This window comes from Epinephelus lanceolatus, chromosome 20 (genome assembly GCF_041903045.1).
Source record: "Epinephelus lanceolatus isolate andai-2023 chromosome 20, ASM4190304v1, whole genome shotgun sequence".
In the NCBI taxonomy this organism is placed as follows: Eukaryota; Metazoa; Chordata; class Actinopteri; order Perciformes; family Serranidae; genus Epinephelus; species Epinephelus lanceolatus.
In genome coordinates, this window is record NC_135753.1 from 38,322,374 (window position 1) to 38,339,465 (window position 17,092).

The 17,092-nt window shown below is 43.1% G+C and overlaps 1 protein-coding gene across 2 annotated transcripts in view; it reads right to left on the reverse strand.

Moving 5' to 3' along the window:
* Positions 1-1,163: 1,163 nt before the first annotated feature.
* The window catches only part of plppr5b (phospholipid phosphatase related 5b), a 175,148-nt gene continuing 159,219 nt past the window's right edge, over positions 1,164-17,092 (reverse strand). For both annotated transcript variants that reach the window (XM_033638552.2, XM_033638553.2), the window contains 2 exons: positions 14,134-14,268; positions 1,164-1,828 (listed from right to left, as the gene is read on the reverse strand). In XM_033638552.2, the coding sequence (XP_033494443.1) occupies positions 1,799-1,828; positions 14,134-14,268 (165 nt within the window). In that variant the 3' untranslated portion in view covers positions 1,164-1,798. The remainder of the gene's footprint in view (positions 1,829-14,133; positions 14,269-17,092) is intronic.

Consider the following 17,092-nt stretch of genomic DNA (forward strand, 5'->3'; position numbering starts at 1 on the left):
TGAGAAAACATGAAAAGACGAATCTAGAAAAAGTGATGAAGAGTAACAGGTTTATGGAAAGAAACAGAAAACAAATTAATTCCAGCCTTTGTGCCTGCCCAATACAAGAGGCAGCGCAGCAAAGTTCAGTTGCAGGCCCTTTTAAATAGGTGGTGCAGGAGGCTTGGAGGAACCACCTGGGTCTAGTTGGTGAACTGCTTGTCTGGCAAGCTAACTGATAACTGCTCACAACTAGCTAGCAAGCTAACTGCCAGTTAGCAAGCCCACTAGCTCAGTCACTAACCAGACAAAAGGTTGCTTCAAGAGACAAACTGGAGCTGTAGATTCCCGTCTCATGACTGACTGCAAACTGACTGATGGTGAGGGAGAGAACAGCCCAGTCACCAGAAGAAAATGTTGGCATTGTACATCTGTACATTTCATATGTATCATATCAGCATTTGAGCTGACTTTGTTATCGGTGTTGAAAGGGATGGCGGATGGCGTGGCACCTAGGTGACGCATCAGTGAGCCTGCAGACCACTGCTCGAGACCAACAAACAACAAACCCAGTTGTTTTCAGGTGAGTCTTGCTGCAGCACCCACATTTTTTTAGCCAGTAAAAGTAAATGTTTTTTACAGAGACATCGCTGCATTTCCTGCCGGGACAGGCTCACAAAAATTGAGCACAGCGTTAGTTCAGGCAGGACACAATGTCAAGCTCAGCTCACATCCCAGCTACATCAGCTGATCTCCAGCTGATTGATGAAGGGAGTCAGCTGATAGATCACAAGATTCCTTTCTCTGCAACCAGTTGGCAAATCTCATTCAGGGCGCCCTATTTAAACTGCTCTGTCCTGCCTACTGTTGCTGCTTCCTCTGCGAGCTGCTTTGCAACCTGCCTCCACCCCAGCTCCTCCTTTTCATGCTGTGTCTGAGTTATCAATGTCATTTCTGTTTGTCATTGATGCTGCTCTATCTGTTCCCGAGGGGTTTTTGCTGCTGCTCTCCCTGCCTTAGACTTTCCATGGAGACACATGGAAGGGCAGGGAGGTTTGTTCTCTCTGCCTTAAGGCTTTCCACGTACAGTAGGCACGTGGAAGTGCGGAGTGGTCCCAGAACAGAGCCATACCACCAAATTAAATACTGCAAATGGAAATAAAGCTTTCTTCGACTAAAGAGTTATATTAATGGCTTTTATTCTTATGTGTGAGTGAACTATTTTTTATCTTTCATTTAAATCCAGAATTTCTCATTAATGAGTTTGATAAATATGGGCCCAGCTGTCACTGTCATAATCTGATATTCACAACAGTCTTTTGAACGGTATAAAGGTGATGACAACAAAATCAAAACGTCAGCAACAGGACAAAAGAGGGTTTTCATCTTTCTCTTTTTGCACACAACAAAACCAAAGCATGAGAACATATTTGACCTTGGCAGAGTTGAGATGGTGCAATCCAGTTCTTCACTTGTGCCTCTAGTGTCCCACAGTGTGCAACAAGTCCGCTCCAGGTTTGCCTCTCAACAAGCTTCATTTGGGAGGCGAGAGTCAAACAAGAATTCAGAATAAGTGCATAGATGGAGAAAGCAGAAGCGGCCTGTCCCGCCGGGTTACTGACTCTTCTTTCTTTCTTTTTTTTTCGTTGAATACACGAAGCTGCAAATGACAACAGGGGCCTGATAAAGACAACATAGAACAACATACCGCAGACCAGACACACACAGAGAATGGATTTTAGCGCTGCACTCCTGTTAGCTGGATTGGACGGTGAAGAGCGTGGACGTCCAATGGGTCTGCCACACGGCCGACTCCACGTCATGTGACCTCAGCGAAGGCGATGTGATTCTGTGAGGAGGAGAGAAAGAGAATCAGGACGGTGGAAATAAGATTTTTAAGTTGGTCCATCAGGACATTTTTATTTGGACGAATCCCTCAGAACTAATTTGAGACTTTTGGAAAGCAGCCATCAGTAGCTAGAAGAGTCTTATGATGTCTCGTAGAGTTATGTGACTCGTAGACTTAAGCCACAAATATATCTATGAGGGAAGAGTCCAAATAACTTATTGTTTAAGGTGGTTTTCACTCAATTCAAGAAAACAGGAGTTTCAAATCTGATAATTTGGCATTATTCCCCCTGCTGTACTTCCCATAAATGTGACCACTTTGTCTCTGGGTCGTGCTAAGGTTGCACTCTGCCCGAGTTGTAGATTTCTATGCAGTTAGCCACAATGGCCATTCCAGGCAGCTGCCTCCTGTGATTACTTTGGGTGGGACATAAAGACAAGTGTTTGAAATGATTTGTGTCGGATTCACATTTATTTTGAGGGGGCTTGCCCCAGTGCATGATGACGCACAGTTCCTTGTTTCCCTGAATGTCTACAACGGAGCGGGCAAGTCAACCAGGTCTCACTCTGAAGTCGCTCAAAACTGGTACTTGGGCAGCAGGGGTCACGTTAACCGGATATTCTCGGTCATTGACTGGTTTTTTACAACAATGACTGGAAAATCTGAAGGCCGTCGGTCATTTTGAGCGGTTGCAATTACCACCCCTGCCCACTTGGCGGCGGAGTGCACAGTCAGTGGTTTAAGTGGCTGCCGTTTTCACACTGCAGAGAAAAGGTCATTCATCTGCTTCATGTAGCGTTGTTGACATAACGCCCTGGACACACCGGACGCGGAACCGAGGAACAGCGCCCAGCAGCGGAGGCAGTTTTCAGTCAGCGCCCATGTTAACCTATCTGACTGTCCACACAGGCCGCTGAGCAGAGCGGAGCGCCCGCGGAGGCAGCGCTTCAGTTCGGCGTCTGGTCTATTTTTCACGCGAGCCGCGAGCGCTTCTGTCAAGCTGGATAGAGCGGATCGTACCAAACAGGAAGTCGGACACAGAAAAGACGAGAGAATCCGGCCAATTTTCAAAATAAAATAACAGCACGCACTGAGTGAGGAACGTGAGGAGAAAATACCATGTTTATGATTTAAAATAACACAACAGTGCATAACCGAACACATTTTTCAATACCATAATCACTTCATTACAATTTTAATTTTGTGTCACCGAGCCTACAGACATAACTACATAACGCCCTGGACACACCGGACGCGTTAGTGACGTCCGGTGTGTCCAGGGCGAAGCCTAATGGCACGGGTGTGTGGATGTCTGTTCATCTTTTCGTTCATGTCCTTATTAATGCACACTTTATAACTTGCTTGTTGGATTTATTAAATACGAACGAATGAAAATTAAATGTCTTTGAATATCTTTATTATCATTTAAAAATGAAAATTATAATGACCGGTAAAAATAGATTATGACCGGATTTTTATGACCCTGTCGGTCAAAATGACCGGCGACGAAAAAGTCTAGCGCAACGTCTGTTGGGCAGTGACTTCTGGCATCAGACATCAACAAAAAAAGCCCTCCTTTCATGTTGGCATGATACGCTTGCCATTATTGTTTAAAGGTGCCCAGTGGCGTCAGGGGAAATACTGTGGGTCAACAATGAAAATGAAGGCGGCAGATGTCCGAGTAGGGCGAGCAGGTGGGGTGGTGGATAGGTCCAACAACCACCGACTTTAACCGAGAAGGCCAGAGTTCGCTTCTCATAAGATTGTAAACCCAACCCTGTTCTTTTTCATGAACCCAACCATGTGCGTGTGTTGATGGAAAAAATGCCAATTTGTGACGCAGTGCGTTTATTTTGAGAGACTGTATGCAGAGACTGTATTTTGAAATCTGAGGTTGACACGGCGTCCCAGAACGTCAACAACCAACACACCCAGGGTACCTTGCACTTCATATCTCAACATGGAAGGTCCATGAGCAAATGTCAATATGTGACGAGGTCGGAGTGAGGATGTGTTGGGCAAGTGCAAAGTTAGCGCGACTCAGAGTCACAATGGCTACACATATGGGAAATACATTAGATGGAAATATACCGGAATCTTCCTTTCAGAACCCCAGTAACTCCAAAACACACCATCACAGCACTCCAATCATCAAGTCCTAAACATATATCAAAGCATTTCAAGAGAAGGAGACCAAGGCCTGATTAGCAGCCATCACAGCATGCAAAACAATGGCAGTAAGAAGCAGCAGCAGGGGATGCTTGTTCATGGAGACTAGAAGCTTTGATTTTCTAATCCAACCTCAGAGTGTGTTTGGCTGTGGAGCAAGAGAAGAGGAGGAGGGCGGGGTAGAGATGCAAGCCTGGAGAGTGCTTTCCTCGCTGCTTCCTCAAGTAGCTACAGTGCTAAGCAGAGCAGAGGATGTTCTATTGAGATTGTCCTTTTCAGAAAAAAATGTCAGCATTGGTTGTTTTTCGACGAGTAGTGAGAAGTGGATGATTGGGTGTGCAGCACAAATGGGACCATGTTTCACATCCTCTACAAACAGTCAGTGTTTCTTTTCGCCATGAATTCTCTTTAACCAGACCACAGACCACTATTGTAAAAAAACAAAGGGGGATTTGTGCATTTAGTCCTTCTCAGGCAAGCTCAGGGGTTTAGTGTTGCTGTAGCCCACAGGAAGTGAGGATTAGAATATATGACCTTCACATAATCCGCTCCAAATTAATCTATATTTTTAAAGTCATTACTAAAAGTGTGTGTCATATAAAAACTAAAGTGATGGTCAAAGTTGTCACAGTGAAATTTAAGGTGTGCTGATGGATTCACGTCATCAACTCATGCATTGAGTAACATTACAAGTTAACGTTCCACCTTAAAAGTTGCCGGCAGTCGGCCCAGTGAATGAAGTTATTTTTTTCTCTTTCATTTTATAGTTGTAGTTTACTGATGTATGAACAGAGGTTACATAAAACCAGAGTGAGCGTCCTCTACTGACCAATCAGACTGCAGGGTTTCTAGCTCCACCTTTTAGTACCAGATCTGTGTGCTAGGTACCCCAACAGAGGGGGGACCAAACATGGGGACGCTAAGGAACGCTTCTGTTGGTACCATCCACAACTTTTACTGTGGGAACCAGACATGCGAGAAAGTCACACATGTGCAAGTCACAAGCAAGTCTCAAGTCTTTACCTTCAAGTCTCAAGTCTTTACCTTCAAGTCTCAAGCAAGTCCCATGTTAGTTGTGGTGAGAATTAAGCAAATCAAGTCCCTGCTATAAGTCAAGTCAAGTCATTGCTAGGGATGGGCAACACAAGCAAAAACACTATTCGAAAATCGTGGCAAGTATTCGACAGTTTTTCGAATAATCCCCCCCCCCGGGCGGAACGGACTCCACGGAGGTCTGCGCGGACTCAAAGCGGACATCTGCAAGCCCTGTGCGTGCACACCAGTGACTGCTCGGCATGTATTTTTCACATCGCGGGGATTTTTCACGGACATTTTTACAGGAAACTACAACGCGGAAGTGCGCTCTACTATGAAAGCCCGCATGACTGCAGACATTCCTCACGGAGTAGTAGTCTCTGCATGTTTCTCCTGTTTGTAGAAGAGCATCTCACACCGCTGTAGTAATCCTAGACTGCCCTCGTGCGGTTAGGAGCTGAATTGCATGTCAAATAAAGGGGGGGAAATAAGACGGCGAATAGTAATAGTCGCATTAAAAAATCGCTTTTTCAAAAATAAAACGACTATTCGAAAATCAAAAATCGTGACCCATCCCTAGTCATTGCTCAGGTCAAGCAAGTCACAAGTCAAGTCATATGTCACATACAGCGAACATCTCCTCACAATCTGCTAGTATGTCCTCTGAATATGCTGTGAAAAAGTCCGGTCTCTGTAGGCAGCCTAGGCTCCGCAAATGGCAACAAAAACATTTGGGTCCAGGCTGCACTAACTAGCCAGCGCGAGACCAGCGAAAGCCAGCACACACACATGAATGCAGTGCCCATGTCTCATGGTCTCGTGCAGGTGCGCACACGTGAGTGCAGTGCCCAGAGAGGCAGTCAGAGCTACAGGCTACAATGAGGCTAAAAACAGAGTTCAAATGAGGTTTTTCCAAACAACTTTTTATGTCGGGGCTTCAGGACACTTGGATCACTACGGACAAGCAGTATGGAGATATTTTGTGGTTTCAATGATGTGTTTTTGGACGTTTGAATCTGGGGCGCCGTCAGCCTCCATTAGGTGGAGTTGTGTTGCTACCTCCTCTCCCCTTGGATCTCTGCAAGTGATGTGAGGACTCTAAAACTTCACCTGAGCCTCCCTCGGCATATGGGTGAGTAGATAATGGCTGAATTTTTTCATGTTGGGTGCACTATCCCTTGAAGGTGTATAAATCCAGGTTAACCAGCAGCTATCGCTTGTTCATGACAGAGTCACAGAGGACGAGGGGAGGGGCAAGCTAGCTCCGTTGTGTTTGATAACACTGTTGAACGTAAACAGAAGTGACGCCCAATGGTGATTAACGTGCCTTTAATATCGAATTAAAGCCAAGTCCTTTTGAGTCATCTGTCTCAAGTCAAAGTCAAGTCTCAAGTCATGAATACAAAGTCAAGTCGAGTCTTTTATCAACATTAGTCAAGCAAGTCTCAAGTCATCGTATTTGCAACTCAAGTCTGACTCGAGTCAAGTCATGTGACTCGAGTCCCCCATCTCTGGTGGGAACAGAAAAGAAGCGTACTGAACTGAAATGAGCCGTACCGTACTACAGCCAGGAACCCTCTTGCTGTGAGGTGACAATGCTAACCACTGCACCACCATGCTGCCAAGATAATATGATGGTTATCGTTATTTTTTTCAACTGAAAGTGGCCCCGCCTTTAAATATATGTAATTTTAGTCTTGATAAAATGTAAACAAGTGTGTATAAAGAAAAATTAAACCCCCCGTACAGTTGTCATGAATGTTGAAATTAGCTAAATCTGTTTTTTGTACCAGGTTGTAAACATTTTGCCGTAGAGTTGGACATTTCAACATGGGGATCTATGGAGATTGACTCTCTCTAGGAGCCAGCCTCAAGTGGCCATTTGATGAACTGCAGTCTGTGGCACTTCCACACTGGCTTCATTTTTCAGCCTCAGCGGTTGCTGCTGGGGTGCATACCATCTGTCCCTTACTCATCTTAGCAATGCTGTATCTTTATCTGACCAGCACACGTTCTAACTTTAAAATACTCCACTTCTTAATCTGCACACCTGAACCACAGTGGAGTGTATGTTTGTGTGTGTTCAGCTGAATCTCGCCTACATGAGGGGTAACACAGCATCTGTGAGGAAAATCAGATGACTGACCTCCCCTATTATGTAACAGATGTTTTTTTTTTTTACTGGAGGCTGTTGACAGTGTTAAAATAATCTCATCCAGCAGTCTGTTGAGGTTGCAAGTTCAAGCCAATGATTTGTCTCCCTTTTCATCATTTAGATGTTTCAGATGACTGAGGAGAGATATTAGCATTTATACTGGAGGAAATATATTACACTTGGCAGTTTCCTCATGTGTTTCTAGTAAAACAAGCAATTATTCACTCTCCAAGATGAGAAAGTATGATCTCCTCTTGGGGGCTTTAATCTGTCCAGTTTTCTACAAAGCAGATTTGGTGTAAAAATCGGATCAGATGATTAGCTTGTTTCATTAAATTTATCTTTCAGGGAAGTCATACTTAGCCAGTGATGAATGTGTGGCTGTGGCATCTTCCATTCCACTCGACTCCAGAGGAAAAAGTAACTAAATAAAAGCGTGGGATTCATTTTTTTCTGCTCAAAGGTTCCTTCCTGCCCTGGCATTTCACTCGCTGTGGCTTGTTTAGCTTTCAGGCATCTTTAGGCTGAGCTATTTTTAGAGCAGGCAATTTTCCACCAAGCCTGCCATAGCCGAGGTGAGAGTGTGAGATTTTCTGTTCTTTGTCAGACAACTGAGCGCAGGCTCTCTCGGCAGGAAGCTGTGAATTGAATCATCAGATAGGAGTCGTGTGTTTTCTACGTTTGGCTGCTAAATGTGTATCTTGTTAGAGGAAGCGGAAAGACAACACAGCAGGCTGGAGTAAATAGAAACGCCGCTGTTACATCTGGCATCGTGAATTCAGAAGATGGATAGACAAAGATTTCACTCAGAGGCAAAGACAAAGAAGGAAAAAGCACTTCAACCACACGTGCCAAATACTCTGGACAGTGTTTAGTTTGGCTGCATCAGCCTCATCCTCTCTTTGGCTTCATGGGATACAAAGTGGCTTGGTCACTGTGGACCAAGATGGCTGCCAGCCCAACAGATGGGTAGTCATTGGGCCAAAGGAACATAGTTTGACCAACTTACATTGATTTGGTTAAAGGCCTTGTGCTCCGTCGACAGAAAGATCCTGACTGGACTGAATAATACACACATACAGTCCAGTATGAAGGCTTACTGGAAGGGAGTGTGAGACTGTGTCAGTCTGTCCGTCTCCCAAACCCTAACTTTACATTAATTATGTAACTGTATTAAAGACACAATTTCATTTGTGGGGGGCAAATTCTTAGGATATCATATGAAGCATTCTATGACAATACGATGGATCGTCTCACTGCTCGTGCTTTTTTATCCGTCTCATTCCATTTAAAGGCCCTGACACACCAAGCCGACAGTCGGCCGTCGGTGAGCGTCTGTCGGCCTAGTTTTTGCGGTGTGTCCCGCACCGTCGGCACCTCGATGTCGGCGGCTTTTCGGCCGATTGAGCATGTTGAATCAGTGGCGGAGCTTGACGTTTGAGAGAGATCACTCTGATTGGCTGTTCAGGTTTTATTTCCTCGCCCCTGTAGCGAGTGAATCTGCCTGTAGTGAAACCGGGGCTAACCGGTGCTTCCTCCTCAGGCTCCACTTCACTCAGCTGCCCCACAGACCCGCTGCTTCTTCACACTTTAACCTGAATAACAAACCGGAGCTAGCTGGGAGCGGCTAGCGGAGCGTTAGCCGCAGCATGACCGGAGGGAAGCACAGCCAGTTAGCCTCCGCTAGTCTCTGAGCTAGCCCCGGCTCTCCGTTTGGATCCAACCGGAGCACCGAGCCCTGGTTTGTTATTCAGGTTAAAGTGGGAAGAAGCAGCGGGTTTATCGGGCAGCTGAGTGAAGTGGAGCCTGAGGAGGAAACACCGGGACCGTCTGGATGTAATAGTCCGTGGAGGTGCTGCGGTGCTCGGCTGCACAGATAGGAAACCCCTCGGCTGACAGGATGTACCACTCTCTCACTCCGCTCTCTCTCACGCAGGCGCAGAACGTACGTGCTACTTGGCCGTCGGATGTAGTCCGTGTAGTGTGTTCAAATGCAACTGACACAGGGCGACGTGAGGCGACGTAGACGACGCAACAGTTGGCTTTCATCGCCGCTATTTGGTGTGTCTGCACCTTTAAAGACATTTCCATGTTCCCAGATCTCACCATTTAACTTGGAGAATATAAAGTTATAGGAACGAAAAGAAACAACGGTTGAAATTATGAAAATTTGTGACACTTATTGTCAAATTTGTTTCACATTTAAAGAGAACACAACAAATATTTTTCACATTTTGAGATAACATGCAGATGTGAAACCACTGGCTGATATCGTGTGATGTTATTAATGTTAAATGCCTCTGAAAGCAGGTGCACAGTATTAATAACTCCACGCTGCATCTGACCTCCGACCAGGAAATCACCTTCATACAGACAGTCGGTGGACATGCGATTGTATTGAGACGGTCTTTGAAAAACTGTAACCCTATCCTTTTAGCATTCCTTTGAATAATCAAGTTACTGTAACGACCAACTGCATCTTACACCCGAAACATACCAAGCACACAGGACTCATGGGCTCAGCTTCAGTCTGGCGTTAACCAACATGAGTTTACAAGTTGGATCAGAGTTCCAGTGCGTGAACAAGAAACATGTGGCTATGTCTGAATCTCAGAGACACATATAGCCCTATAATTTATACTATAATTACCTGTCTTGATGTTGCTGTTCACTAATTCATTCAGTCCACTGTTGCAAATTTTGAAATGCAGACCCTTACAGTGGGATGATGATCTGGTTTTAGTCGGCTTTGGGAAAACTTGTGTAATCCTGATTATTTGCTTTAGAATGGAGCTTTTCAAGGCACTCAGAGTGAACACTTCATGTGTATTATCTTCTGCCATGTGGTGCTTAATCCTGCATGTTTGTGGCCACACACTGTTCTAACACTCTGTGACCACATCACCATAAGTCCTTCTAATGACAGCACACGTCTCAGAAGGATGCAGTCCAGGAAGGAGAGCAGATGCATCTCTCTCATTCTATCCCGCACTTTTGTTTAGTATGTGAGCTCCAAACATGAGCAGCTCTGTGATTAGTCCTGCTCGCTTCATAGTATTTAAAACACATGTACAAAAGATTGTCATTAACAAAGGTCCTTGTTGTTGACATCACGCGTACATCAGGACAGATTAATACGTGCAGGCACCTTACAGTTATATGCCTACACGCACCAGATAAGTAGCAGTAACAGCTTACATCCATGTCCGTAAAAACATGGATACTTCACACAGAAGGGCACAGTGACCTTGACCTTAAACCACCAAATTTTAATTAGTTCATTTTTAAATCCAAGTGGACATTTGAGTGCAGTTTAAAGAAACTCCTCCCAAAGGACAACTTGAGATATTATGTTCACGAGAATGAGACGGACGCAAGGTCAAAGTGACCTTGACCTTAGACCACCATATTTTAATTAGCTCATTCTTGAGTTCAAGTGGACATTTGGGCCAAATTTCAATTAACTCCCCGAAGGCGTTCTTGATGTTGAGATATGAGGTTGAGTAATGGCCAGAAATGTTTTATGCAGAATATTATGATGTCACAGTGAAGTTGATCTTTGACCTTGGGGATTAAAACTTTGTCATTTTATTATTTTATTCTGTTAGACATTTGTGTGAAGGTTTTATAAGGTTACAATGACCTTGACCTTTGACCACAACATTTGAATTAGTTCATTCTTGACTCCAAGTAGATGTTCAAGCCGAATTTAAAGAAACTCCCTGAAGGCCTTCTTGAAATATTGTGTACATGAGAATAAGACTGATGGAAGGTCACAGTGACCTTGACCTTAGACCACTCAATCTGAATTAGTACATTCTTGAGTCCAAGTGAACATCTGGGCCAAATTTGAGGAAACTCCTCAAAGGCCCTTTTGAAATATTGTGCTCATGAGAATTAGACGGACACAAGGTCCCTGTGACCTTGACCTTAAGCCACCAAACTTTAATTAGTTAATTCATGTGTCCAAGTGGACATTTTGAGCCAAATATGAAGAAACTCCCAGAATGTCTTCTTGAGACATTGTGTTCACAAGAATGAGACCGGTGCAAGGCCACACTGACCTTGACCTTAGACCACCAAATTGGAATTAGGTCATTCTTGAGACCAAGTGGATGTTTGGGCCGAATTTGTAGAAGCTTCCCCAAGGATTTCTTAAGATACTGTGTTTATGAGAATGAAACAGATGCAAGGTCACAGTGACTATGACCTTAGACCACCAAATTTGAATTAGATAATTTTTCAGTCCAATTAGAAGTTTGTGCCAAATATGAGGAAACTCCCTGAAGGACAGATGGACAACCCGAAAACATAATGACTCCAGCCATGGCTATCGCTGGCTTGGCATAAAAACAAACAAACAAACAAACAAACAAATAAAGTCTAATCCGAAGGATGCCGATACAGCAGAAGAGCCTTGTATATAAACTAACGAGAAACAAGCATGTATAGAAATATACAGTTCATGCTCATGGTGGTGTTATCTCCGTAAAATTCGATTTAGCTGTTTTAGTTGATACAAGTGCAATTGATTTACTTGTTGGAGTGACAGTTTTTAGCCTCAACGGTGGATGTGGCATGAAATGTTTAGGAACCACTGGCCTGACCTCCAAATTTCACACGTCATTCAGTTTCCTGGCTTGTTGGTTTTATTGCAAAGCAAATGGCTGTCAGTCATGCGCCCATCTCTCTGTGGCACCCGGCCACATCAGAATGTTTCACTGTGGACATCATCATATGCTAATTCAATAGACGATGCCCAACCCTCATGGTGGTGGATAGAAACCACCATGTACACTGAAAGTTACACTCCAGTATCTCACAAACCTAACAGGACAGAGGCTGGACCTGATTTACACAACAATATCAGCCAATCGAATTCGTCTAATTCAAATGTGGACTAAAAAGAAAAGTAGAGAAGATTTGTCCAGAGATTTGTCAGAACTCAGGTTTGAAACCACTTCACAGTTTGTTGCCTTTTCTTTCTGAGACGCTGGAACCAGTCAAGACCCTGCAGCCAGTGTAGGAAGGCCAGGACGCGCTCCTTAATGTAGGAAGGCTCTTCATCTTCATCATCCGTCTCCTACAGCAGCAGTGTGTGTGTAAGTGTGTCATTAAAATTTAGACACTGCTACTTGTACTCTATATTATTAGAACTAATGGTTGGTGTTAAGCTCAAGAAGAACTGAAAAGATGAGCAAAGGCTAAAATATAGAAACATATTAGCGTTCAGTTTTATCCATACATGATGTAAATACAAACACAAATGCATGCTCTGTACCAGGGTTAGATCAAGATGGGAATTTTCTCAAAGTATACCTACACTGTAAAATAACTGTACATTTACAGTAAATTACTGGCTACTATAGTTGCATCACTTTCACAGTAAGTTACTGTCATTTTAACAGTAAACGGCTGTGAAGTGACAGCTGTGTACTGTGATCTCACAGCAGTTACACCTGCATATTACTGTGATTTAGCAGTTCCAGAAAAATAACTGAATTTAAATGTAACTTTACAGTTTCTGTACATTAGATTACTGTGATTTAGCAGTATGCTCCTGTAAAAGAGTAAATTATTTCTTGATGTTAAACTATATTTCTAAGTTTTATTTATCACTTAAAATTTCTGTTGGGTGTTTGTGAATTTTATCTCTATGAATTATTTTTATTTAGTGTTATTTTTAATGTTTCCTGTGGAAATTAGTGGTACGATTTGGCAGGTGAAACCACCTACAATGTATTGTGCTAAGAATACTGACAGCAGCATCATGTGTAATATCCTGAGTGATTGTAGCTGACACCTGTCACTTCACATTCAACCTTTCAAGGTGTGCTGCCAAATCAAATGTCAGGACTTTGACTGTCAGAAGTTATTTTATTAGTGCTGTGTAAACATGTCTCTTCGCTTAAGCGGAGACACTTTCCGAATGTCTACAACAATTTGTGCCTCCCTGGATGTCCATTGTCTTTGTATGCAATCACATCACCTCCAGAATTTGCTTTGTGTTCTGTTTAAACACGCAGGGAGAATTCTTCTTTCTTTTTTTAATGCTCTGGCACAGAAACATCCTGACTCTTAATCTTGTCAAAAGCTCTGGTTGGCCGAGTGTTTCCAATGGGAGAAACAGCTGTCAGTGAGCACAACACTGCTGCTCTGAATCACTGATATTGTGTTCACGCTAAACGTTTCGAGTTTGAATGCTAGAGTATTTGTGCTGACTATAACTTGCGTTAAACACATAAGATCGCTAATTCAATGAACGAACTTCCACCGGTACATCCCTGGCATCACACATCCCTGGAGGATCTCAGTGCTTTGGCTATTGGATATCACACTGCTCACTTTAATCATGTTGCTTAATTAATGTATTTTGCGTCATTCACATCACATTCATCATGCTGCCCGGCAGGAATTCGTGTCTAATTGCCTCTATATATTGACTTTACATGTAATTCACTCGTGCAAATTGTTTTATTTGCACTCGGTGTGAACACAACGTCAAAATGGAGGCAGCCAATCAGGTCTGTAGTATGCTTTTTTATATTTGCTTTTTTATGGTGTTTGCTTTTCATTTCCTCTGGACTATTATTGTAAAGCAGCAATACTTGCAGCTCCTGAGTCCAAGGCAAATATATCATATTGTATCGTATCGTCTAAAACTCGGCTTCTAATTTCTTATACTTCAGCAATCTGAATTTGTACGTGTGACAAAACACAACTGTATGACTGCATGAAAACTGTCAAATTTTACAATGGAATATTACTAAGGCTGCCATCATCCTCAAATCATTAGCAGCTTTATAAAAGTTCGAACAAAAATATCAACCGAGAGTTCACTTTATACAGACGTACAGTATTTCAGCATAAATGGGCGATCAGACTTTATCCAGGACATGAAAAAGGTGTGTATTATTATTATTGAGCGCAGGTGAGCTGTGCTGACCTGTGAGGCGATGTACTTCTCCAGAGGACTCTCCATCCGGCCCATGTTCAGCATGGCTGTGTTGGGCCGCTGCTCCGCTGGTGACTCCTCGCTCAGCAGTAACTTGCCTTTGAAGTTATGGACCACACACACCACCTATAACACACACACGCACATAAATGAAAATAACCTACAGCCCAGTGACACACACACACACACACACCCCACACAAGTGTCTCCCAGCAGAGGACAGAAATGTGTGTAACTGAATTTCAAGGACTGATAGAGATTCCTGATTAAATGAGTAACCCAAGTATGTAGGTCACATATGTGTGTATTGACTTTTCCCTGGGGGCGCTACTGTAACTATGATGGATGTGGGTGTTGCATGAGCTCCTCTAATAAGGAGCAAAATGTGGTTTTGAGGTTCAAAATGAAATAACCAATTTCAAGTTGGCTGAGCAAAGAGGAGATCCACAGAAACTCTGAGGGCTGGAGTCCTCTGCAGTCCATTATATCCTACAGAGCAGTGCAACCTGGGAACTTTGAATGGAGGGTCGTAAAACTTGAGAAAAGTCATTAACCACAAACAGACAATCATGTTTCTGTTCCATGAGCCACACCCCAACTGAACTGGGACAAACAGTGTTTTACACATGCTTTAACTAATAAAAGACATTAGCCAATATATACGCATTTAGCCTAGAAGGAAGTGAGCACAAAATATACAGTAATTTTGCAAATACTGGATCACTTAAGGTCTCTGTTCCCAAGCATTCATTCATTGCTTCTCAGGCCACGATCTAGAGGGGTGCTGGAATAAGCTGCACCCTGCCAGATTCTTGTTGTGCCCTCCTACACCAGAGCTCTGCCCCATGCAGGCCACACATGCAAACGACAGCAGACAGAAATTTAGCTTTCGGCAAAATAATTAAATGGACTTGCTATGGCTATGAGTGCATTCATAAGCAGTTACACAGTTTAGGGTTCAGTATCTTTCCTAAAGATACTTCAACATGCAGATCAAAGGAGCTGTGGTTAAACTGTCGATCTTTGGATTAGTGGAAGGCAGTTTGGGGCTTGGTATCTCACCTGAAGATACTTCCATAATAATGACTGAAGGAGCGGGGATTGAAGTGCCAATCTTCTGACTATTGGACGACCCATTCTACCTCCAGGCCACAGCACTTACACAGTGTAAGATACTTTAACATGCGGATTGAAGGAGCCGGGATCGAACTGCAGATCTTCTGATTAGGGGACGACCTATGCTATCGTCAGGACACAGCACTTACACAGTTTAGAGTTCATTATCTTGCCTAAAGATACTTCAACATGTGGGACTTTGATACAGAGACCAAAACTGTTTTTGGTACCAGGATGTAAACATGTTTATTTCTGTTGGAAAGTTGGGCATTTAAACATGGGGGTCTCTGGGGATTCACTCTGTTTTGGAGTCAGCCTCAAGTGGCCATTTAACGAACTGCAGTTTGTGGCGCTTTCCCATTGGCCTCATTTTTTTGCCTCAGAGGTTGCTGCTTGGTTTGTTGTAGATAAAGAGACTCAAAATACAGGACTGGACATTTGAGGGTGTACTCGCAAGAAAGCCTAAGAATTAGTGATGGCCAAATGATGCCTCACGAAGCATTTTCTTTATTTTCTGAGCCCACAAGATGGCGCTCATGGTTTAAAAAGAGAGGCTCAGAGAATGGCAATTCAGTGTGCTTTCAACCTTTTGTTCAACAAAAAGCGCCATCTAGTGGGCTCAGAAAGTAAAGAAAATGCTTCATGAGGCTTCATTTGGCCATCACTACAAAGAATAAACCCGCAATATTTGACTTTTTGGCCACGTGGGGGCAGTGGAAACATATGAACACAAAACTGACATATTATCACCTTTTAAGTTGATATGGCAAATTGCCTATTTACACATCCAGCAGCTACAAAGCATATACCACAAAACATCATTAATTTGGGGTTGTGTCTCTGGCCACCTTCTGTGTGGACACATGAGGAGCAGCATAAGCGTCACATCAGTGCTCAACACACAATAACTTTAGTTATGTGTGCAAAACAGATGAAAATAGACTGAAGCGTAAAAATACTCTTTGGAGTGCATTCACACACACACATAGCACAAGCTGCTAGAAGGCTTGTGTAGGCAGCTGGACTGATTCATTCTCTGAAAATGGACCTTCTACAGGTTTGCTGAAGGGGGCTGTTGTTTTCATGATTTTGTTTAAAATTGATCTATAATACAAAAAAATACAGTAGCTAGAGTGTTCATTCTTTTTGCAACTGATAGCAAACACTTCCGTCTTTCGCGCCATCCTGTTGTCTGTGTGCGATGATGTAATTATGTTATGCTAGAACCCGTCCAATAGACGGTGAAAATGAGCGATGATGCCAAAGCATCGTCCCGATCCTGTTTAAAATCAATCTAAAACAATCACTAACATAGATAGTGTTTTTTTTTTTTGCAGCAGCAGCAAGCTAAGACTTCGGTCTTTTGCATCATCACATTGTCTACTTGCGATGATGTCATTACGTTATGCTACAAGCGATCCAATAGGTGGTGAAGACGTGCGGTGGCACCAGAGGAGCAGAGGAGCAGGTCGATAGAAATGTCTGTTGTATTTTTTGTTTTTAATTTATGACAGAATTTGGATACTTTTATCATATTTATGCTTTATTGATTCACATAACCTTTTAGCTTTTAGGTTGTTCAGATTTTAGAGATATGAAATACCAGAAAACAGCAGTGTAGGCACCGGGGAAATATTTCTACTGCAGATGAAACTATCAACTATTTTCAATACTGTCATCAGTTATTATGATTTATTGACGTACATAACCTTTTAGCTCTGGTTGTACAGATTTTTGGGATATAAAGCATTTGACAATACTCCAGGAAATGACATCACAATTAGCAAAAATATCAACATATGCACAGAATGTGCATCTGTTCCATTATACGAGT